This window comes from Littorina saxatilis, linkage group LG16, assembly GCF_037325665.1.
Source record: "Littorina saxatilis isolate snail1 linkage group LG16, US_GU_Lsax_2.0, whole genome shotgun sequence".
Lineage (NCBI taxonomy): Eukaryota > Metazoa > Mollusca > Gastropoda > Littorinimorpha > Littorinidae > Littorina > Littorina saxatilis.
In genome coordinates, this window is record NC_090260.1 from 17869260 (window position 1) to 17895126 (window position 25867).

At 43.7% G+C, this 25867-nt stretch overlaps 1 protein-coding gene and 1 long non-coding RNA gene across 2 annotated transcripts in view; one reads left to right on the plus strand and one right to left on the minus strand.

Annotated features, from left to right (window-relative positions):
• Positions 1-25867, plus strand: part of LOC138950564 (uncharacterized) — a 478836-nt gene that overhangs the window by 428822 nt on the left and 24147 nt on the right. The gene's annotated exons all lie outside the window — the stretch shown is intronic.
• LOC138950546 (sodium-dependent proline transporter-like) lies at positions 1053-24696 on the minus strand. Its single transcript, XM_070322262.1, has 13 exons — positions 24018-24696; positions 21725-21862; positions 21206-21386; positions 20458-20502; positions 18437-18608; positions 15200-15453; positions 13454-13563; positions 9979-10100; positions 8933-9085; positions 8694-8790; positions 8172-8245; positions 5821-6003; positions 1053-4855 (listed from the first exon to the last, which is right to left on the minus strand). The coding sequence occupies exons 1-13, from the start codon at positions 24106-24108 to the stop codon at positions 4643-4645; spliced, it is 1833 nt and encodes a 610-aa protein (XP_070178363.1). The 5' UTR covers positions 24109-24696; the 3' UTR covers positions 1053-4642.

The window sequence follows — 25867 nt, forward strand, 5'->3', positions numbered from 1 at the left end:
GCATCTTTCTACCTGGACACATTCCAAAAATCAACAGGCTGGCTGCTTTTCCCACACAGAGGTCTTTTCCTTTTAGTTTGTTTGTTCATGGGCTGAAACTCCCACGGCTTTTACGTGTGTGACCGTTTTTACCCCGCCATTTAGGCAGCCATACGCCGCTTTCGGAGGAAGCATGCTGGGTATTTTCGTGTTTCTATAACCCACCGAACTCTGACATGGATAACAGGATCTTTTTCGTGCGCACTTGATCTTGTATTTTATATGGCGTAAATCCTAAAATAGTTCTAAGCGCCTTACAATCAATCCTCAATGTAATAATCTTCATTACAGCAACAATACACATTTACAAAATGTTTCGGCCCATGAACGAAGAGGATTTACGCCATATAAAATACGAGGGTGTTCGGACACCGAGGAGAGTCTGCACACAAAGTTGACTCTGAGAAATAAATCTCTCGCCGAATGTGGGGACGAACTCACGCTGACAGCGGCCAACTGGATACAAATCCAGCGCGCTACCGACTGAGCTACATCCCCGCCCTGACTGAGCTACATCCCCGCCCTGACTGAGCTACATCCCCGCCCTGACTGAGCTACATCCCCGCCCTGACTGAGCTACATCCCCGCCCTGACTGAGCTACATCCCCGCCCTGACTGAGCTACGTCCCCGCCCTGACTGAGCTACATCCCCGCCCTGACTGAGCTACATCCCCGCCCTGACTGAGCTACATCCCCGCCCTGACTGAGCTACATCCCCGCCCTGACTGAGCTACATCCCCGCCCTGACTGAGCTACATCCCCGCCCTGACTGAGCTACGTCCCCGCCCTGACTGAGCTACGTCCCCGCCCTGACTGAGCTACATCCCCGCCCTGACTGAGCTACATCCCCGCCCTGACTGAGCTACGTCCCCGCCCTGACTGAGCTACGTCCCCGCCCTGACTGAGCTACATCCCCGCCCTGACTGAGCTACATCCCCGCCCTGACTGAGCTACGTCCCCGCCCTGACTGAGCTACATCCCCGCCCTGACTGAGCTACATTCCCTACCTGACTGAGCCACATCCCCGCCCTGACTGAGCTACATCCCCGCCCCGTTTTTCCTTTTAGTCAGGGATGGCCAAATCGTCCGCCCGATCACCAGGGGCGAGTACAAAAAAAACTCCGCCGGGCTAGTAGAAACCGCTTGGCAACTCTCCCGGCTGGCCAGTGAAAATTCTGGTCAAATGCAACACTTTTGGTTGTAACATCGAGTTTTGATTCAGATGCAGCAACTTTGGTATGTACCGGGTACGTCCAGCAAAATTTCTGGCGGGCTAGTGACTTTCTTGCAGTTACTAGCCCGACTGGTGAGTTAAAATTTTGGGACTTAGACCATCCCTGTTAGTTGTATTTATTTTTTTATTTTTTGGGTTATGTGTGCTGAATTAATTTTACAGACGGACATAGGTGTCAGTTAAATAGGCGACAGTTAGAAAATCATCTTCTTCTTCTTCTTCCTTCATGGGCTGAAACTCCCACGTTCACTCATGTTTTAGCACGAGTGGGTTTTTACATGTATGACCGTTTTTACCCCGCCGTTCAGGCAGCCATACGCCGCTTTCGGAGGAAACATGCTGGGTATTTTCATGTTTCTATAACCCACCAAACTCTAACATGGATTACAGGATCTTTTTCGTGCGCACTTGGTCTTGTGCTGGCATGTACACACGAAAGGGGATAAGCCACTAGCAGGTCTGCACATAAGTTGACCTGGGAGATCGGAAAAATCTCCACCCTGAACCCGCCAGGCGGCAGCGGCCGGGATTTGAACTCACGACCTTCCGATTAGAAGGCTGACGTCTTACCACCACGCCACTGCGCCCGTCGCAGATCTGCACATAAGTTGACCTGGGAGATCGAAAAAATCTCCACCCTTAACCCACCAGGAAGCCGCGGCCGGGATTTGAACTCACGACCTTTCGATTAGAAGGCTCACGTCTTATCCACTACGCCCGTCAGTTACAAAATCAATTCAGCACACAAAAAAAGAAATCAGGACAGATGCTCTTATTCCGTGTGAAAGAATCAGGACAGATGCTCTTATTCCGTGTGAAAGAATCAGGACAGATGCTCTTATTCCGTGTGAAAGAATCAGGACAAATGCTCTTATTCCGTGTGAAAGAATCAGGACAGATGCTCTTATTCCGTGTGAAAGAATCAGGACAGATGCTCTTATTCCGTGTGAAAGAATCAGGACAGATGCGTGGTAATGAATATGATTGTTTTCAAGGGAAGGACACTATCTCAAGGAATTGTGTTAATGACTTAAAATGACACGATTTTTTTTTTTTTTACAAAAAGTCTGCATAATAAACAGGTTTGTGAGCTTAAATGATTGTTGTGTTAATGACTCAAAATGACACGATTTGTAACAAAAAATTCCACATTATGACCAGGTTTGTGAATATGAGCGCCTGTACGTACACAACACTGTGGTTGAGCGTTCGAGTCTTGTGCTCATACTCAGCCGAAGTGAGCGTTAGTTTGTCACACCGTAAAAACAGCAATCTCAACAGGAACAAAACCTTGCTGCTGCCACAGTCTGAAGCACTTTCACTTTTCCATCACCAGCGAAAACTAATAAATTGTTGGAGTGTTTATGCCACAGACATATGGATCCAATCTTTGCTCCCAATTTGTTTGAAGTATTCAAGTCACAGTCACACCGAATGAATCCTATCTCTGTTTCCAATTTGTTGAACGTATTGAAGTCATGGATGTATGGATCTCATCCATTGCTTCCCCTTTACCAATTGCATCATGTCTCAGTTCCAGTGTCGTAACTAAAAGCTCTGGATAGCAACTGCTGGTCTTCTGTTCTGTTCAGTGTTGTTGCAAAAAAGAAAGAAAAAAGAAAAGAAAGAAAGAAAGAAAGAAAGAAAGAAAGAAAAAAAAGATTAAACAAGAAAAAGACTGAGTTTTCCACGCACTCAGGTAAAAAGATTCGCTGTGCTTAGTTGTCTTTTACCGGCCTTCATCTCTTGAGAAGGTCTGTATAAACCGTCCACAAACAAACAGTGAACATGCCGAGGGCGGCATCGGGCCAAGTGACCTTCTTTTCCCATTCTCAACAGAGAAAGAAAGAGGCTGTTTTGTATGGAAACACTCAATGAAACTTTGTTCACTACATGTGGTGGGCAGAAGAGGCTCCGTTTGTAAATCGTTCGATGAAGCAATCACTTTGTTTATTTACGCTTGCTGGGCAGAAGCAGCTCTTTTTGTGAAACTTTCATTGAAGCAATGAATGTTTTCATTTCTTTTCGCTGGGCAGAAGAGACTGTGTCCGTCAACCTTTCGATGGAGCAATTTTATCGTTATATTCGCTGGGCAGAAGAGGCTGTGTCTGTCAATCTTTCGATGAAGCAATTTGTTCAATCGTATACGTTCGCTGGGCAAAAGCGGCTCTTTTTGTGCACAGTTTTCATGAGAGAAAAACGGTCAACCAGTACCCGTGCTCATAATGTTTTAATCTCCCCATTATGATTTGAGCATTGAAGAAAGTCTGACAGTACTGAAGGCAGAGAAGGACCAAACTTGGTGTAAGAAATCAAAGCCAGCAACCACCACCCATGTTTTTGCAAGTGTTACTTGCATAAGAAGAACATTTCTTGATTTGACTTGACTTACATTGTGTTTTGACTTGACTTGACTTGATCAGTGGCTGAGGCCAGTGAGGGCCTATTTACCATTCACTCTCTTGAAGTTCTGCAAGATCTTGATTCTTATTTATTGACCCCTCCTAAAAGTTTAATATTCACTTGAAGAGTTGAAAGCAGTGAGCTGTGAGGACAGGATCGGCCGGGTCACATGAGGTCATGTTCCACAGCACCTTCAGACAAAACCTCCCTGCCTTTCTTGAGCTTTTCTTACGATTAAGTGTGAATATCCTCTTGGACAAAATCTTCTACTCGCTTTGCTCATCAGTTGAGTCTTCGGACAAAACTTCTCTGTCTTTCTTTAGTTTTGCTAGGGGCGCTGAAGGCTGAAGCACTCTCTTGGCAAAATCCACTCCCTTTGCTAAACAGTCAAGCTTTCGGTGTCTGTCTCCACACAAACAGTTTTATAGGGCACTGAAGTGTGAGCATTTTCTTGGTCAAAATCTTGCACTCGCTTTTCCTGAACAGCTTTCACAAAAAATCCTCAGCCCTTAGGGCGCTGAAGTGTGACCTATTCTTTGACAAGTGCTTCCACTCGCTCGCGCTCAACAGTCGAGCCTTCAGCACCGCCACACAATAAAGTCTCTGCCTTTCATTAACTCTGCTTAGGGTGCTGAAGTCTGAAACATTAGTTCTTCAACTTATTTTTTGCTCGACACAATAAGTCTCAGCCTTCCTCTAGCTTTGCTCTTAGAGCACTGAACATTCTCCTGGACAAGTTTTCAGCTGGTTTTTGTGCAACAGTCAAGCCTTCGAAGAAAACTCTTTTGACAAATTCTTCCACTCACTTTCGCTCAACAGTCGAGCCTTCCTTCAGCTTTGCTCATACATTGGACAAGTTTTCAGCTCGCTTTTGCTCATCAGTCGAGCCTTCGAAGGAAAAATTCTACAGACAATTACTTCTGCTGGTTTTTGCTCAACAGTCGAGCCTTCCCTGCCCGCCTACACTCAGATGCGAGTCTGGCTGTTGTGAGGGCGCAGGGGCTCCGTCTCGGGCGGGTCGTACTCCATCTTGTACGTGTCGTCCAAGGGGTAGGCGTTGTCCATGTAGGTGTACATGTAGGGGGGAGCGGTGGGCTCGGGGGGAGGGGGAGGGGGTAGCTGGTCAAACTGGTGCTCCCTGACGCGCTCCGTGATGCCGCAACACAGCTTGCTGCACACCTGTCAGGGAGGATACACAGGTGAGGGTTAGTTGAAGAATGCAAAACGACGAACAGACGGACAAACACACAGACAAACAGACAAACAAACAGACAAAGCAGCTCTTTTGTATCTCAAAACAATGTATCTCATATTCAGTGCTGAAATGTTTGCTTGTGCCAACATTCATCACAAAGGATATATATATCTGAACTGCTGAAGACAATATGATTGGCTTACAATTGGCCCCACCCCCTCTCACACGTGCACGATCATGGCTTAAAAATATAGCACACACACACACATACACACACTCACTCACACACACACAGTTACCGACCCAGACAGATAGACAGAAGGAGAAAAACAAACACACATACTGATTACTCTCTCTCTCTTGTCTCTCTATCTCTCTCTCCACTAACCCGCACCCCCCCCCCCCCAAACACACAAACAGAGGAAAAAAATGCCACACATATGGGAGCCCCAGAGCCACAGGCAGAGTAGCAGGCGTGTAGGGTCCGGATGGGGATCCTAATGTAGGGGAGAGCAGCGATGGTCCAGTTCTTTCTCTCTCTCCCCCCACCCTCACACAAACACACACACACACACAGAGAAACAAAAAAGCCACACATACAAGAGCCCCAGAGCCGCACACATGCAGAGCGCCGATAGGGATCCCGATGAAGGGGAGAGCAGCAATGGTCCAGTTCTTTCTCTCTCTCCCCCCACCCTCACACAAACAAACAAGCACACACACATAAACAAAAACGTTCAACATACGGGAGCCATAGAGTCACAAGCAGAGTATAGCAGGCGTGCAGAGCCCCGATGGGCATCTCCCGATGAAGGGGAGAGCAGCGATGGCTCAGCTTTTTCTCTCTCCCCCCCCCCCCCCCCCCACACACACACAAACAAACTCACACACACACACATTCATATACAAACACACACACAATCAGAGAAAACAAAAACGCCACACATACCGGAGCGCCAGAGCCGCAAGCGGAGTAGCAGGCATGTAGAGCCCCGATTGGGATCCCGATGAAGGGGAGAGCAGCGATGGCCCATCCGACGATGTTCCATTGTTTCGAGAACTTGGACTTCTCAGTGGTTGGGTATAGGAACCCTCCATCCTCACTGTTCATCAACGTGTAGAACCACAGGCCCTGTCGGTGAAATGCATACCGTAAGATGGATCAAATAATAATAATAATAATAAATCACTTTTTTTATTGAGCAATTCCCGATTCACAGCTCCAAGCACTTTACAATTCCAATAAACAACTCACACACACACACACACACACACACACACACACACACACACACACACACACACACACACACACACACACACACGATATACAAATCATGACATTAGAAAATACAAGCAAACTAACTCATCATAGCGATAAGAACAAGTACACAGTCAATAACAACAACTAATTACTTTTATCCTACATACGTGAGAGAGACACTCGTGAGATAATAATCGTTCAAATCACACGTGTGTATATCATGTAAATGAGGTCATGTCAAGCAAGTCTGGCAGGGACCTGTTTTTTCACTGCAAATGATGCCAAAGTCACCGAGACAAACGTCATCATAGAAAAAAAAATTGAGCTAATTTTCCTGGATGAAATTTTAGAACTAACACTTTCTGAGTGACGTTTCTTTACTTTGACGTAATAGATTGCACGAGGCTTTAGAAGAGATCGAGGTTCCAAAACAAGCGTCTTCAATTTAGCTGCCTCGACTGCAGGACATTTTCAGTAAAATACACGTAAGTACAGTATGTAGGATAAACAGAATACTACATGGCTTGCTGTGTTGTACCAGATTTACACTCGTTGCTTTTTCAAATAGTGAACTGCGAGCGAATATTTAAAAACAAAAAACTCGTGTAAATCTGGTACGACACAGCAAGCCACGTTGTATTCTTTATTTATATGGGAGATTTATATAGCGCTTGACGTTCTCTAAGCGCTTTACATATTAATTTCTGCCGTGTGAGATGGAATTTTTTACACAATACATCACGCATTCACATCGGCCAGTAAATCTCAAGCCATTACGGCGAATATTTACTTTTCACGGCCTATTATTCCAAGTCACACGGGTATTTGGTGGACATTTTTGTATCAATGCCAAAACAAATTTTGCCAGGAAAGACCCTTTTGTCAATCGTGGGATCTTTAACGTGCACACCCCAATGTAGTGTACACGAAGGGACCTCGGTTTTTCGTCTCATCCGAAAGACTAGCACTTCAACCCACCACCTGGGCTAGGAAAGGGGGGAGAAAATTGCTTACGTCCCGACACAGGGTCGAACTCGCAACCTCTCGCTTCCGAGGCAAGCGCACTTACCACTCGGCCATTCTCTATATGTGACCCTCCACCACAAAATGAGTCGCATGTCACCTCGCGCAGTTCTGCGCTAGGCTTAATATAAGTCCGGGGAGTGTCTGGTAACAGTGTGAGGGTCACCTTAGTCACAGGCTTATTCGCTCTTTTCTAACACGGTTTTCACCACTGGATAGAGCATAAAAAACTCTATGAAAATGTAAATATATGAACATCATGCGAAGGTGACATGCGACTCATGCTGTGGTGGAGGGTCACATAATTATTTGGTGCAAATACAGTTGAACCTGACCGTAACAACCACCCCAGGAACCAGCCAACAGTGGTCCTTGTGGACAGGTGGATGTTATGAAAATAGGAATTAAATAGGAAAGATTAATAAAATTACTGATCCAGTGCAAATCATCCTATTCTTGCTTGCTTTGCGTGTTTTCATTTCCGTGTCCGTTATTTTATTGTCCCATTGCTGGAAAACCTGGAAAAAGGGAAAGCTAGCAGCAACAAGAGTGGCGCCATCCAGGTCATAACTCACTTTACCCATATATCAGGTTACTGTTATTGATACATAAAACAAGACTACAAGTACAAATCGTACACTCATCGTTCTAGCAGTAAAATACTCTGATCGGATTTTGTTTTTGTTTTGAGATATCTCATCTGTTTTGTATTTTACAACAGTTTGAATACAACAAAACCAATTCCTGGCACCAGTGCATGCGAGAGAGGCGCGTTGGTTTTGGCCGGTACAGTACAACACCCCTTTTAAGACCCCCCCCCCCCCCCCCCCCAGCCCCCGATTAAAAATTCCCTTCCTTTTCAGGCCTGGTTCTCTCACATTTTCTGTTCATAACCTCTGTAAATTTACCCCCGATATAAAACTCCCTCCTTTTTTAGACCAGATTTTCACAGATTTTTTGAAGTCTTAAAAGGGGGTTCCACTGCAGTGTAGGATACTGTATCAAGAACTTACGGCACACGTGAGGGCGGAGGAGCCAAACCAGAAGGCCATCATCACTCGCTCTAACAGAGCAAAGTTCTGCTTCACTGCACACACACAAGGTCACACAATGACACTACACGGTCAAGTCTCGTGCCTATCACTGTATTCATCAGGCAAATCATTGTCCACCGGCTTCCTGTTTTTGCATTTTTATCTGTGTGTGTGTGTGTGTGTGTGTGTGTGTGTGTGTGTGTGTGTGTGTGTGTGTGTGTGTGTGTGTGTGTGTGTGTGTGTGCATGTGATGAAACAAAACAATGAACAAATGAATAATTCACTCACTCAGCTCTCCTAGACTAGTTGGGGCTGGGGGAGGTGTGTGTGTGTGTGTGTGTGTGTGTGTGTGTGTGTGTGTGTGTGTGTGTGTGTGTGTGTGTGTGTGTGTGTGTGTGTGTGGAGATCAAATCCTAAGAAATCAAGATTCCTCAGGCATGCCATAAAAAATGAACTTTTGAAAGAAAAACAAATCTGCAATAATCTTTACTGCATCCTTACCATACACGACGAGAAGTCCCAGCGCCAGAAGCAGGATGAGAACGAAGCGCAGCTGGTACATGCACCGGTCCAACAGTATGGAGTAGTACAGACCAGCCTGCACAATTCACACGCACAATCAATCAGCTTGTACTTGCACCAAGTCAAGTCAAGTCCTTAGCAATGTACATGACGAAGAAAGTGACGACGAGATGGACACACACACCAAACACACACCTCAAACTAAATAGTAAACTGACCTTTGTGGTGTGGATGATGCCGAGGGCCTTAGCGATGCACATGACGAAGAAAGTGACCAGGAGATGAACGGCCACCTTGCTGCAAGCCTTGCGCTCTATCCACCCCTCCAGCCCCACTACGATGTTGTCCACGATGGTCAGACACCCGATACACTGCAACATCATCATCATCATCATCATCATCATCATCATCATCATCATCATCATCATCATCATCATCATCATCATCATCATCATCATCATCATCATCATCGTCATCATCGTCATCATCATCACCCCTCCAGCCCCACTACGATGTTGTCCACGATGGTCAGACACCCGATACACTGCAACATCATCATCATCATCTTTGTCATTGTCATCATCATCATCATCATCATCATCATCATCATCATCACCCCTCCAGCCCCACTACGATGTTGTCCACGATGGTCAGACACCCGATACACTGCAACATCATCATCATCATCTTTGTCATTGTCATTATCATCATCGTTGTCGTTGTCATTGTCGTCATCATCCTCATGTTCAATCTCATCTTCATTATTCTCATTGTCATCCTCCTCCTCATCATCTTCCTCGTCTTCATCTAACTCACTAAGAAATTGCCCTGTTCCTTATTTGCCATCTACGTTTAATAGTCATTTTCACGTTTGCTATCATTGCTGTTGTTGTTTTCATCACCGTTATCATCATTATCATCATCATCATCATCATCATCATCATCATCATCATCATCATCATCATCATCATCATCATCATCAGCAGCAGCAGCAGCAGCAGCAGCAGCGGCATCATCATCAACATCTCATTTGTTGTTGCGACTGGTGTGTGTGTTTGTGTGTGTGTGTGTGTGTGTGTGTGTGTGTGTGTGTGTGTGTGTGTGTGTGTGTGTGTGTGTGTGTGGTGTGTGTGCACGCATGCATGTGGGCGGTAGTGAGTGCATGCACGTTTGTGTGTGTACCGTGCGTGTGCGTTTGTGAATGAGTACATGCATAATGTAAGTTCTTAAAACCAGATTCCATGTACATCATAACGCAACGTACCAGATACATGAGTGAGAAGATAAACGCTGAGAGGAAGAAGATGAACGCGTAGATAGGAGGAACGCCAAGGGAGGTAAACGCTGCAGGCATCAACCACAGCATCAGATTGGGGCCCACCGTATCTGCAAGCAAACACACGCGTAACACTAATTAATTCATTGTCTCCCACGTACGGATATATCTGCTCAGACCGTTAGCTTCAGTTGCTTCCTTCTTCTTCTTCTGCGTTCGTGGGCTGAAACTCCCATGTACACTCTTGTTTTTTGCACGAGTGGAATTTTACGTGTATGACCGTTTTTTTACCCCGCCATTTAGGCAGCCATACACCGGAGGAAGCATGCTGGGTATTTTCGTGTTTCTATAACCCACCGAACTCTGACATGGATTACAGGATCTTTTTGGTGCGCACTTGGTCTTGTGCTTGCGTGTACAAACGGGGGTGTTCGGACACCGAGGAGAGTCTGCACACAAAGTTGACTCTGAGAAATAAATCTCTCGCCGAACGTGGGGACGAACTCACACTGACACCGGCCAACTGGATACAAATCCAGCGCGCTACCGACTGAGCTACATCCCCGCCCGCAGTCGCTTCCTATAACGTCCATCTAACGCCTGTATGTTGATACAGAGTTACTACACAGTTACTACAATTCTGAGTGAACTGCTGCAGCACAGCTGGTCTCGGCTAAAAAAACCACTTTGTCAACATAGGTGGGTTAGAAAGTGTCAATACAATCTTTAACAATACCGGAGGGTATGGGATGGGTGGAGGAGAAGGCAGAGACAGGGGAGAGTTAGAGAAAAGAGATGTAGGGGTAGAGGGAGTGGGTACACATAAGCAGGGATTCACAAAGAGAGAGAGAGAGAGAGAGAGAGAGAGAGAGAGAGAGAGAGAGAGAGAGAGAGAGAGAGAGAGAGAGAGAGAGAGAGAGAGAGAGAGAGAGAGAGAGAGAGAGAGAGATACACACACAAACACACACACGGAAACAACAACCACACACACACAAACACAAAGAGATAATCAGAGAGACAGCCTGCTATCATGCACACACACACACGCACACACACACACACACACACACATCCTCAAACCAGCCTATACAGGAAACCAGAAAGACACAGTTTACACAAGAAGACCTTGAAGCAAAATGACAGGAAATACAACCAAAAGCCACCAACATCAACAATGTCGACACACTGAGGAAGACAGACACATGACCATATTTCAAACAGATCGCAGGAAATCCAAGTTCAGGAAATATCAACGAAAGAATACGGACATTAATGATTCACATTACACAGAAACAAGAAGGGCAAAGCCCATACGACTCACATGCTTTACACATTTTTCCTACCAAGGTCATGCAACACAAAGCTGTTAATTCAAGACATAGGAAGTACAATGGTGCTTATTGGCTCTTTCTACCATGAGATATGGTCACTTTTAGTGGTTCACTACCTTATTTTGGTCACATTTCATAAGGGTCAAAGTGACCTTGACCTTGATCATATGTGACCAAATGTGTCTCATGATGAAAGCATAACATGTGCCCCACATAATTTTGAAGTTTGAAACAGTTATCTTCCATAGTTCAGGGTCAAGGTCACTTGAAAATATGTATACAATCCAACTTTGAAGAGCTCCTGTGACCTTGACCTTGAAGCAAGGTAAACCAAACTGGTATCAAAAGATGGGGCTTACTTTGCCCTATATATCATATATAGGTGAGGTATTGAATCTCAAAAACTTCAGAGAAAATGTGAAAAATGTGAAAAACAGCTGTTTTTTAGGCAACATTTATGGCCCCTGCGACCTTGACCTTGAAGCAAGGTCAAGATGCTATGTATGTTTCTTGGGGCCTTGTCATCATACACCATCTTGCCAAATTTGGTACTGATAGACTGAATAGTGTCCAAGAAATATCCAACGTTAAAGTTTTCCGGACGGACGTCCGGACGGACGGACGGACGACTTGGGTGAGTACATAGACTCACTTTTGCTTCGCATGTGAGTCAAAAAAGAACACTATCCAACTTTCAAAAAAACTTGTCCCTTCTGTACACAAAACTACAAGCAAAATTAAATGGGAACATCAAAGTACAAATTAACAAATTAATGGAAGCTTCAACAATGTTTCACAGGACTCTTTCCTCAGCTTTAAAAATACAACTACTCACAAACCATATGTATGCACACGCACGCACACACGCACGCACACACACACAACACACACACAACACACACACAAACCCCAGGTCTAGTTTGCTTGTCTCGTTCATGGGCTGAAACTCCCGCAGCTTTTACGTGTATGACCGTTTTTACCCCGCCATTTAAGCAGCCATACGCTGCTTTTTGGGGAAGCATGCTTGGTATTTTCGTGTTTCTATAACCCAACGAACTCTGACATGGATTACAGGATCTTTTCCATGTGCACTTGGCTTTGTGCTTGCGTGTTAAGGGGGTTAAGGCACCAGCAGGTCTGCACACAAGTTGACCTGGGAGATCGGAAATATCTCCACCCTTAACCCACCAGGCGGCCGCTGCCAGGATTTGAACTCGCAACCATTCCGATTAGGAGGCTGATATATTATTCACAAGGCGTCTGCGCCCGTCTATGTTTGACTGTACTGGTGAACACAATAAGAAACAAGAGGCGAAGCCTTCAAGGCTCATGTAAGAAATAGACAAACAGTAACACAAACTCACTACACGAAGCTTCGCAAAGTCTTCATACCAAAAACCCGCAGCTACGGCGTGGTACTTTGACCCCAACATCGCTTCTCAAGTTTTGACATGTGAAGCTTCGCCGTAGCTCGCAACGAAGTTGTTTTTTTATTGTAAGAGGAGTGCTTTTCGATTCAAGATGGACGACGAAATCAGACTCAATACCATAGTGAAGAATGCATTTATCGACTTTGGTTGACCCAAAGTACAAGAACTAACCTCCTACCTGTATTATTTCATACTGCTATGCATTGACATGTCGAATGAAACTCGAAATCCCAGCGCTCACGCCAACTGGTCCCGGCCGTGCTCAGTCAACGAAATAGAACACATACAATTAACTTACGTCATCATCAAGTACGTAAAGTACAATTTGTGACGTAAAGTACTCAGAAAGAAGCACACCACGCGCTGGTCGAGACTACGTGCATGCGCTTTCTGACTAATAAGATTTGAGACGCCAAGACATGAAAAGAAAAAGATAACTCTTGCCTTCCAACTAGTCTCGGCCCGCTCAAAACCGAGACTTTCAGTAATTCCTTCGCGTGACGTCTAACCCTCTTACGCCATAATGTGACGTCTTCAAATGACGAAATGTTAAAGTTTCTACCACAGACATACACACGCACAAACACACGCACGCACGCACAAATACACGCACAAACGCACAGACAGACAAAGTTACAATCGCATTGGCTACACTTACGTGAGCCAAAAATTAAAAAAACACGTCAGTGTCTTGAAACTCACACGCCACATAAGGATTGTTCTGGTAGATCATGTTGGAGATGTAGGGCGCCATGGCGATGGGCGGCAACTGACTGACGATGGCATACATGATGATGAGAAGCAGCCAGCCTCTGAAACATGGCGCAGGAACAAACAAGCTCACTTTATTTCCACCATCACCACAACAAGCAAACGTTTCATTGTCAGACCTGGGAACCTTTGTTTCGTACTTGGAGTATTCTCAAACAAACTTGGTGTGTTTTCGGAAAATTGAGTGTACTCCATGCAACATTTGAACATCGATGATTCAAACATGCTGCACCGTTGATTAAGTTTAACTCATTCGCTGCGTGTCGGAACTGGAATTCCGACACCTGTGTTTAGCGTTGGCCGCGTGCCTGTACTTGAGTTCCGACGGATATCACGAATTTTTAACAGTGTAAACGGTCCTGCTGACCAAGGGAAAAAAAAACCAGCAGTAAACTTCTATCTGTCTACAGTGGAACCATCCACTGTAAACAGTTCCTTCCCTTCAATTGTTGGGATTAATTTGATTTTGTTGACGGTGTGCGACCCACGTGTTATGACTTTTCCAAGATGGCGGATCGTTCTGTTGACAAGACGTAGTAACTTGAAAAGAGTGCTAGAACTTGTTATTCAGTACGGTTCTGATCTTGACCTTAGTGATGATGATAGTGGAGATGATATTTTAGATTCTGGTGACGAATTTGTGCCAATGGACGATCATTTGGGTGATGATTCGGGCAATGAAAGTGTCGATCATGACATTGTGTATGATGAACCCATGACGTAGAAAGTTGTTTGTTTTTTTGCTTCAAAGAGGTAGTTTGACTGGATGTGAAGACAACAAAAGGTATGTTCTTTCAAATGTTTCATATATTTTCTAAAAGAGCAAGTTTCAAACTTTGCAAAAATGCAAGGTAGGTAAGGTTATTCTGTGTTGTTGATTTTTATCATTTTTTTTAAAAATGGGTCAAAATCGTGCGATTTGAGGGAACACAGGGACAATTTAACAATTTAGACGCGCCTCGATTATGCTTGACACTCACCAGTTCAAGTCTATTTAACAGTAATTTTTGTTTCTGATTCACCAGCAACACTCTGATTCACCAGCAACACTCTGATTCACCAGCAACACTCTTGACATTTGAAACAGTGCATATCAGCTTGATTTTGTGAGAAAAAGTACCGCAACAGTGAGTTACTGGTGTTTCATTCAAGAACAAACATTTTTTTGTGTGTGTGCTTCAAATTGGATATTTTGCCTGGATATGAAGACAACAAAAGGTATGTACTTTCAAATGTTTCATATATTTTCTAAAAGAGTAAGTTCCAAACTTTGCAAAAACATAAAGGTATGTAAGGTTATCTTCTGTTGTTGATTTTTTATAATTTTTTCAAAATGGCTCTAAATCGCGTGCTGGCAGGGAACACAGGGAAAATTTAGACGTGCCTTGAATGAGTTCACAATAGATATAAACAAATTGTTCTTTCAATGTGTAATAACAAAAGCTGTAACCATGCAGAGTTATAAAGTCATTTTAATTGATAAAAAGAAACAGATGAAAAGCAGCGAGTCTTAAGAATTTTTCTCATCATATTTTTTGTCCACCTACCGTACAGATCATATTTTAGACAATCAAGCGTATAAAATACAGCAACATTTTATGGGTTCCCATGTCTGCAAACCTTTCTTTGGAGTATTGGTGACAGACAAAGGATCAAGAGCAAAGGTCAAGGACTCACATATTCCTGATCTTCCGGCCTCTGCCGCACATGCGTCCCATGGTCGGGGCGATGGCGGTCCAGATGGGCAGACTGTACATGACCAGCTGGAAGCCCTTGGTCCAGTCCTTGAGGATCTGGTCCTTGTTCAGGAAGTAGATCTTGTAGTGCCGCGCCAGGAAGTCCTTGGCGTTGTCCGTGTTCAGGTTGGCGTAGCCATAGCCTAGGACAGCCAGGAGACAGGACACGGCCGCCGGACCTAGTATGAACAGGATCTGAAACAAAGAGAAAACGCTAGAAACCGAGATTCTGATTAGGGTAGGACAGCTAGGAAGACACGACACCGCCGCCGCCGGGCCTAGTATGAACAGGACCTGAAACAAAGAGAAAACGCTAGAAACCGAGATTCCGGTTAGCGTAGGACAGCAAGGAGACACGACACCGCCGCCGGGCCTAGTATGAACAGGATCTGAAACAAAGAGAAAACGCTAGAAACCGAGATTCCAGTTAGCGTAGGACAGCTAAGAGACACGACACCGCAGTCGGGCCTAGTATGAACAGGATCTGAAACCAAACAGGCAAAGAGAAAATTAGTGTAGAAAACAGAGGTTGAGGAGTGAACAGCAAATGCAATATTAGTAACTAAAACACAGAAAGAAAAAAAATGTAGCCTAGAAAACAGAGATTCAGGTTAGCGTAGCCGTAGCCCAGAACAGACAGGACACGGCCGCCGGGCCTAGAGTAGAATGAACAGGAAGGACACGGCCGCCGGGCCTAGAGTAGAATGAACAGACAGGACACGGCCGCCGGGCCTAGAGTAGAATGAACAGACCGGACACGGCCGCCGGGCCTAGAGTAGAATGAACACACAGGACACGGCCGCCGGGCCTAGAGTAGAATGAACAGACAGGACACGGCCGCCGGGCCTAGAGTAGAATGAACAGGAAGGACACGGCCGCCGGGCCTAGAGTAGAATGAACAGGAAGGACACGGCCGCCGGGCCTAGAGTAGAATGAACAGACAGGACACGGCCGCCGGGCCTAGAGTAGAATGAACAGGAAGGACACGGCCGCCGGGCCTAGTGTAGAATGAACAGACAGGACACGGCCGCCGGGCCTAGTGTAGAATGAACAGGAAGGACACGGCCGCCGGGCCTAGAGTAGAATGAACAGACAGGACACGGCCGCCGGGCCTAGAGTAGAATGAACAGACAGGACATGGCCGCCGGGCCTAGAGTAGAATGGACACACAGGACACGGCCGCCGGGCCTAGAGTAGAATGAACACACAGGACACGGCCGCCGGGCCTAGATTTGAATGAACAGACATGACACGGCCGCCGGGCCTAGAGTTGAATGAACAGACTTGACACGGCCGCCGGGCCTAGAGTAGAATGAACACACAGGACACGGCCGCCGGGTCTAGAGTAGAATAAACAGACAGGACACGGCCGCCGGGCCTAGAGTAGAATGAACAGGATCTGAAGCATGCAGGCAAAAGAAGAAAAGCTAGAATCAGAGATTCAGGTTAGCCTAGTAACTAGTAGTATGAACAGGATCTGATAAAAAGAAAACGGCAAAAAGAAAACGCTAGAAACAAAGATTCAGCCTAGTATGAACAGGATCTGAAACCACGCAGGCAGAGAAAAATCGCTAGAAACAAAGATTCAGGTTGGCCTAGAACAGTCAGGAGACACGACACCGCCGCCGGGCCTAGGATGAACAGGATCTGAAACCACGCAGTCAAAAAGAAAATTTAGCCTAGAAAACAGAGATGCAGGATTGAATAGCAAAAGCAATATTATCTAAAGCACAGGCAAAACCAGTTTTGTAAACCACATTTAGGTCCAAATAGTACAAGCGCTATGTGAACGATTAAGAAGCACTACATAGGAACTCGCCTTTTGAGACATCCCCCCCCCCCCCCCCCCTCCCTCTATTGAAGATTTCTCCCTTTAAAGGTCCTTGTCTACATTTTTATACCAAAATCGCCATTTGACCATTAAAATGCAGAGTTTATTATCTACAAATATCAACAATACACCCCCTTTCGATCAGAAAAGACGAAGCCAGTGTAGCCGTTTGAAAATTCATTGTAGTATTCCAGCGTAGTACTCGTAGTAGGATATCCTTATTTGGAAAATGCCAAGCGCAAAACTCCTCTCAAATCCCGTGCATTTCGTGCGTTTAAAAAAAAGCGTGGACAGCGCTCCAGTGTCAAACTGTTGCTGCACTTGTTTGGGCGTGGCTATAAGCATAGTGACATGAATTTGATTGGTCAGTATTTTTAGGCAAAGTACATGTTCTCAGCAAACAGAAAACAAAATATTGGAAGCGTGAGTCACGCTACCCAAAAATTAAAAAAAATGTTTACATATATTTTTTTTCTATAACTTTTTTCCCCATGGTTCAGTCATCATCTGACATAACTTTTTAGCGAAATCTAACCATAAGATTATTGAAAAAAAAGCAAAAATGTAGACGACTACCTTTAAAGGTCCTACATTTTTAAGATTTTGTGTTCCAAAAAGTTTTTTTACTCTCAAGCTCTCTTTAGGCTCAAGTTGAGAAATTAGGCTTGAAAAATTGGCTTTTTCATGCTTTAAAGGCATATGTACGCGCTCCCGTGTTTACAAAGTGTAGTTTGCCCATAATCGATGTCAAACGCACCATAAGACCATATAATGACGATATGTCACCATGCGCGGACCATAATACATGCATTACAGCTTGTTCTAGCCTCTGAAAAAGTGAGGATGTCAACAAAGCCGCGGTGTTAGCTCCCTTGCATCAACGTTACATGTGTTGCCAAATCTATAAATAGGACGATCCAGATCAAAATGAAAATTAACATATCTCAACATTGAAGGGGTCCTAGACCACAATATTTTGCAGGGAACTTAATTTAGCATGTCTCCAGCTGTTGGTAAAGCAATTAGCGTGTATAGTCATCGAGTACATATGCCTTTAAGATTGACAGAAAAAGTGTATTTAGTGAGGAGTCACATACAAATCCTATTTCTGCTACCTGGAAGCCATACTGCCCAGCACTGCAAGATACTTTTTTTTTATCAAAGATTTCTAAGATATTTTTTAGGTTTCATGCTAAGGAGGCTCAGAAACAAAAATAACAATACTTTGAGCACAAATAAAACACAAACGCAGGCATTATCATTCAAACTGATAAGATATGGTAAACACAACAATACTACTCCAAGCATCAAAACAAAAGAAACACATCAACCAAACAGTCCACTTACCCATCCACAAACGCGGCCGCCAAAGCCGACGAAGAGAAAGACGAGAACCCAGACGATGGCCAGTGTGACGGGCATCAGAGAGACCTCGGCCTTGCGAGCGATCTCCGTAAAGCGCCACTGTGGAAATCCCTCTATGTCGGTCGGGTCTTTGGTCAGCTGCAGAAACTCGTACCTGAAAACATCCGTTGTGATATTGTAACGTTTTATTATTGATAGACGGGCGCAGTGGCGTGGTGGTAAGACGTCGGCCTACTAATCGGGAGGTCGTGAGTTCGAATCCCGGTCGCTGCCGCCTGGTGGGTTAAGAGTGGAGATTTTTCCGATCTCCCAGGTCAACTTATGTGCAGACCTGCTAAGTGATTTAACCCCCTTCGTGTGTACACGCAAGCACAAGACCAAGTGCGCACGGGAAAGATCCTGTAATCCATGTCAGAGTTCAATGGGTATAGAAACACAAAAATACCCAGCATGCCTCCCTCGAAATCGGCATATGCTGCCTGAATGGCGGGGTAAAAACGGTCATACACGTAAAAATCCACTCGTGCTAAAAACATGAGTGAACGTGGGAGTCTAAGCCCATGAACGATGAACAAGAAGATTATTGATAAAACAAAACGTTATTTTTTGTTGCGCCAGACTTATTTGCAAACAAATCGTCTATGCCGGGCCTTTCTTGCTGTTGAAAATGTCATGCAACTTAAGTTACTGCCTGTATCGCATTCATCAATGATGTTCTCCGGCCCTGGTCTGCGGTCAATGCTGCATGCATTTTTATCTGATGCGCTGGTCTGACCACAGTAGCTGGTTGACCGCTAGATAGTTTTTACATGTTTGAGGCCTTCTGACGAACATTGTAATTGTATGCAGGACATCTGGACATTATACGTTATTTGTATGTTTGAGCAAAATATGACATTTTACACAGATCAAGACTATCAGTGTTCCTCCGAGAACGCGCTAGCGCTCGAGGTGAACAATGGCTGTTAAAATCTGTGTAAAATGTCACATTTTGGTCAAGCATTCAATAAGATTTATGTATCGAACGATTCTGATTAAAATTCCTTTTAGTTTTTACGACTGAATGCACACAAACATGCACTATTTTGTAGTCTCGGCTGGCCGCCTAATTATGAATTTTTGTTGGACTCTGACGTCACATGGCTCAAAGAAGGGAAATCCCATGTTTAATCGATACATTATACCTTATGTCCTTTTAGTCTGGGAACAACCGGTGGGGTGTGTGTGTATGCATGTGAAGTTTGACACGTTCTGTACAAACCAGTAAACGACCTTTTTGCAACCTTTTCTTCTTCCTGTTTTGTGCCAAAAGGTCGGTCCCCTTAATTTCTAGGGCCCAAGTGTGTCAGAGCGATACAGCCGAATTTGCGAGTTAAAAGAATGCAATATATTGGAATAATTCCCCTGTATTTTCAATTCAGGCAGGTCTAATTAATCTATTATCCTCTAGTGGTAAGGCGTCCGCCCAGTGAGCGGAAGGTCGTGGGTTCGAACCCCGGCCGGGTCATACCTAAGACTTTAAAATTGGCAATCTAGTGGCTGCTCCGCCTGGCGTCTGGCATTATGGGGTTAGTGCTAGGACTGGTTGGTCCGGTGTCAGAATAATGCGACTGGGTGAGACATGAAGCCTGTGCTGCGACTTCTGTCTTGTGTGTGGCGCACGTTAAATGTCAAAGCAGCACCGCCCTGATATGGCCCTTCGTAGTCAGCTGGGCGTTAAGCAAAAAAAAAAAAAAAAAAAAAAAATATTATTCTCTGAACCTGGGAACAACACTGCACCCCTCCATACAAATACAATCAAAGATAAAGAAAGATTTACTTAATGATCGGAACAAAATAACTTTTTATGTCAGATTTGGACGGACTTTGTATCGATATCAATACCATCCAAAGAGAAAGAAAAATTCACAAACTGATCTGAACACAATTATTTAATGTCAGATTTGGATTGACTTTCCATACGAATTTGTACTTATCAGATGCAGTCACACTAGGTTACTCACTTGTAAAAGAGTTCCTCTGGCCTGTGGATGTTTTGTGGGAGAATACTGAAAACAAAACAACAACTTCTAGAGTTCAGTTTATTTCAAAGACATTATACAAAATCTTCTGCATACATCCAGAAAACATTATTCAAAATTTTCCAACTGCTTTCAAAGACCTTTTTAGAAACTCTGCCTTCTCACGCTTTATCTCACAAAATCATCCTTTTAAATAAGTTTCCCTTTAAATTTAAAAGACAATACAAAATAATGCAAAGCAATGATTAATTGTAGACTCATTTTGTGTGTGTGTGTGTGTGTGTGTGTGTGTGTGCGTGTGTGTGTGTGTGTGTGTGTGTGTGTGTGTGTGTGTGTGTGTGTGTGTGTGTGTGTGTGTGTGTGTGTGTGTGTACATGGGTGTTACTGGGAAAAATCAAAAAACCTGAAAGGCAGGGGTCCAAAATGCTCAAGTTTGAAAGAAAGTTTCTGGACACCGACGAAACCAAATCATAATAAGCAAGATGGCGGCAAATCCAAGGGAGCGAACCGAGAAAGCACGCGAACTGGTGTCAAAAGTCGGATCGGAACCGCTGCTCGTTATTTCAACTAAGCGAAACGAAGCTTTTTTTTTGTTTTTTTTTTGAAAACCCGGAAAACCGGAATTTCCGGCTTCAGATTTTTTCAAAAACCGGAAATCCGGCAAAAGCCGGAAGAGTAACACCCATGTGTGTATGAGTGTGTGCGGAAAACTCTAAAGGCAATAACATACCTGAAACTCTCTTCCCCCATGCAGCCCTCGTCCAAAGCCTTGAGCTGTAGGTTCTGACATGACCCCCACACGTAGTTGCTGTCGGAGATGGCGATGAAGGCGTAGGTTCCAAACTGGGCCACCAGGGGGGCAAAGGATGCAATCCTCAGTAGCAAGTCCAGCAATGCTGCTATCCCCACACCTGTGTCACACAGAGAGAGGGAGATATTCTGTGAGTATCTACGCATGCATACACATAAACGCATGCCTGCACACATGCATGCATACTCATATGCACACATCCACCCATGCATACACACACATGCAATGCATGCATGCACACATGCACACAGATGCATGCATCCACACACACATACACACACACTCACACACTCACACACACACACACACACACACACACACACTGCACACACATACACATTTTACCAAGACATTTGATCATAATGTTTGATCTGCTTCTCTCTAGCAAAATTACATGTATGTAGCTTCTTCAACAAACAGAGCACAACAGTGACTCACCCTTCCAGATGGGGAAGAACATGGAGAAGATACCCACAATGCCCTTCTGCAGGTAGCCGCCGAGTTTGATCTGGATGAAGAGGGCAGGTACACACAGTCCCACCAGCGTCACAAACACCGCCACCAGAGACAGACCCGCTGTTGATAAAATGATATACATGTATTAATATTATTATTATTATAATTTTAAATGTTATTATTAAATAGTGATGATGATAATGATGATGATGACGATAACAATAACAAATAAATAAAAAATTAATAATAAAAATAAATGTAAATGATAATGATAAAATACTCTCCCATAGTCCTTTCCTCAGTAAACAGCATTCTCATGGCCATTTAGAAAATGTATTGGACATTAAAAATCAACATTTCACACATTAAAAAAAAAATGGCATAAAAAAAAATTAAATTCACAGATACACGGGGGTAGATCACGCTATGCTTTTAAAACAAACATGTACCCATGGAGAGCCTCCGGCGTACAGCAGCCTTCATCAGGGCCTCCGGAGTTGCTGTCTGAGCGAACGACGAAGAAGAAACAAACGTGTCAGGCGTATGCCAAGACGGGGAAGAAAATGCATCACACAATGGAACCTCTCTTTTGAGACCTTAAAACGTCTGAGAAAATTAGATTTTACAAATTCTTTCTTTCTTTATTTGGTGTTTAACGTCGTTTTCAACCACGGAGGTTATATCGCGACGGGGAAAGGGGGGAGATGGGATAGAGCCACTTGTCAATTGTTTCTTGTTCACAAAAGCACTAATCAAAAATTTGCTCCAGGGGCTTGCAACGTAGTACAATGTATTACCTTACTGGGAGAATGCAAGTTTCCAGTACAAAGGACTTAACATTTCTTACATACTGCTTGACTAAAATCTGTACAAAAATTGACTATATTCTATACAAGAAACACTTAACAAGGGTAAAAGGAGAAACAGAATCCGTTAGTCGCCTCTTACGACATGCTGGGGAGCATCGGGTAAATTCTTCCTCCCAACCCGCGGGGGGTATTTTACAAATGATGGTCAGTCTTAGAATGGGGGTAAATTTGGGTAGGTTATTCAGAAATGGGAATTAAAAATTGTAAAAAAGGCTGAAAATTTGTAAGTAATAACAAAGTTGACGGCGCGAAGCACCTAAGCCTTGCTAGGGGGGTCCGTGAAAATGCTCCCCCGGAATTTTTTTCTCTCCAAAGACTGAACCCAAAAGGAGGAATTTGGTGTCATCTTAGCTCCAAGTTTGCCATTTCATTCAGTTTTTAGAACCATTTTTGCCTCCCCCATTTTTTTTATCGGCGGAAACTTCTGCTTTTTTGGCGGAACAAAAAAACAATTCGGCGGAAATTTGCCTTTCGGCGGACAATTCCCATGCCTGGTTATAACAGAAAACCTGAGAAAACCGGGTTTTACGGGAGGGTCAAGCTTTAAATTGGGGAGTTTTAAAAAGTGGATTTCACTGTAATATTAATGATATAAATAATAATAATAAAATGCTTTTATATAGTGCTATTCACTGCCAGACAGCAGTCTCATGGCACATACAAAATGCATAAAGAACATTAAAATTCAACATTTCACATGTAAAAAAAACCAATCCAATTTAAAATAAAATAAAACGGCGAACGCAAGAAGAAGAAAATAAAATAAATAAACAAAATAAAAATTCACAGATATACAAGAATCGATCATGCTAAGCTCTTAAAGACAAAATGACAGGCAAAAAATGCGTCAGGGAGCAATTTTATTTAGTTCTGAATTTTAACATGTCATAACAATTCCTTTTGTTTTCATTGCCAGAGATGCAATAATCATAGCACAGCAGCCTTGCATATATTTGAAATAATCCTGAAAGCAAACTAGGATATGAATTTTTCATGCAGGATTAACACTGGAGAAAAAGTGGCCCATTATTTTGTTGTATGCCATACCCACCGCAATGACAAATTTGTCAAATACGCAGAAATTATGCGTCATCTCACTCCCTGATACATTTTACAGAAGAAGCCTCAACTGAAGCCGACTCCCCCCCCTTCCCCCCCCCACCCCCCCCCTCAGTCCCTGGTTTTTTTTTTTAAGTAAATTTTTTTTTTAAATAACAAACAATAAACAATGGAAAAAAAATAAATAAATACATGTAACATAAAATAAAATAAAACAAAATAAATCAAAACAAATTAAAATAAAACTAGATAAATTAAAAAACACATTTCAATCAAACAAAAAATACTAAAAGTGCACAAAGTCCACACAAAAACAACATTCAAAACCATCAAAACATCCCACTCACTCTCAGGGGGGATGAAGAAGGTGGTGAAGGCAGTAAAACTGCAGATGACGATGAACTGCAGGGGGTTCCAGGGAGCAATACCGTCCGACATCTTGAACACTTGTTAACGAATCTTCCCTCACTTCTGTTAACAAATCCTCCCTCACTTCCAAACACCTCGGACACAACAATCAGTCGAGCGCCGTCCTGTTCAAATCAACTTTTCAACGGCTCGTCACATTGCAAGCAGTAGTCAATGGCAGGTTACTGCAGAGACCATTGCACTTTGCTAGCTGGGGAAAAGATAGCTGCGAGATGTGGGTTGTGTTTGAATCTGCATCACTTTGGAGCGGGGCCCGCTTCTCTGTGTCACATGGTGGTCAGACCCAGAAGCCGACAAAGTAATGTCCTGCAAATTAAAAATAAAAGGATGTATGTACAAGGAACATTGTCAATGTGTGCGAGGCTGAATTGCTTTTGTGTGTATGATTGTGTGCAATCCAATATGTTTGTGTGTGTGTGTGTTTGTGTGAATATGTGTGCATGCGTGAGTGTGTGTGTGTGCGTGTGGCCAAAGATGCAAAATATATGTGCAATATGGTGCCATCTGAGAATTAGTTCCCTATATTGTGTTATCTGGGTGAGTGTATGTGTGATGTTTGTGTGCGTGCGTGTGTGTGAGTTTGATTGTGTGTGTGTGTGTGTGCATTTGTGTGTATTGGTGTGTCTGTTCAGTGTGAGTTTGATTGTGTGTGTGTGTGTGTGTGCATTTGTGTGTATTGGTGTGTGTGTGAGTTTGATTGTGTGTGCGTGTGTGTGTGTGTGTGCATGCCCATGTGTGCGTGTGTGTGAGTGTGCATTTGTGTGTGTTGGTGTGTCTGCGTTTACATGTATGTGTGCTCTTACGTGTCTGTATGCGTCTGTGCATTCACATGCAAATTACACAATGTTGGCTTGATGTGTACAACATATCACTGAACATACAAGGTCACACAATATACATTATTTTAACAGCCCGACTTTGCAGTCATACACAAACAAAAAAGAGAGACACACTGACAAACAGATAGACAAATCTCATACAATGAATGAATGATACTGCATGCACACACACAAACAGGCAAGTAAGACACAAACACAGAAATTATACAAAACCTCAGATTCACAAACAAACTCACACACACACAGACACAGACACAGATACACACACACACACACACACATAGCAATACAATCTCAGAAATAGAACAGTCTCAAACCACAGAAATCACACACCAACAACATATAATTATAAATAAATCTATATGAAAAATTTATCCCCAATGCAAAGATGATTAAAAACAAGAAATTCCTCCGATAGGAAAAACACCCCCTGCCACCAACTGAGAAGGTTATTTCCCTTTGACCACGAATATGTTTCTGTATAAATCCTTGTAGAATCTTAATCCAGCAATAACTCCCTAACCGTGTGTTTGACTGGTCCCAATTTTTGTAAGGACCGTCTCAGGAATGTATAGAACCTGTTCACCAAGTTTGGTGACGATCGGTCCGTTCATTCTTGAGATCTACTTGCGAACACAAACACACAAATACCGCCAAAAACACATCGAGTGAAACCTATACACACCCCTATACCGGGGGTGTAAAAAGTGTCAAATCCGCATGTGCACGGTCCATCTCGCTATAAGCCTGTCTGATGTACATGTAGTGACAAGCAGGCTGGTGTTACATGCAAATGAGAGGACACGGTTTTATATAATGAGATAATGGAAGGAGACTGTGCAAATATGCACGAACAAACACACATACATGTATATTCATAAGCAAACATCCAACCATCAACACTCACATTCAAGCACACAAAAACACGG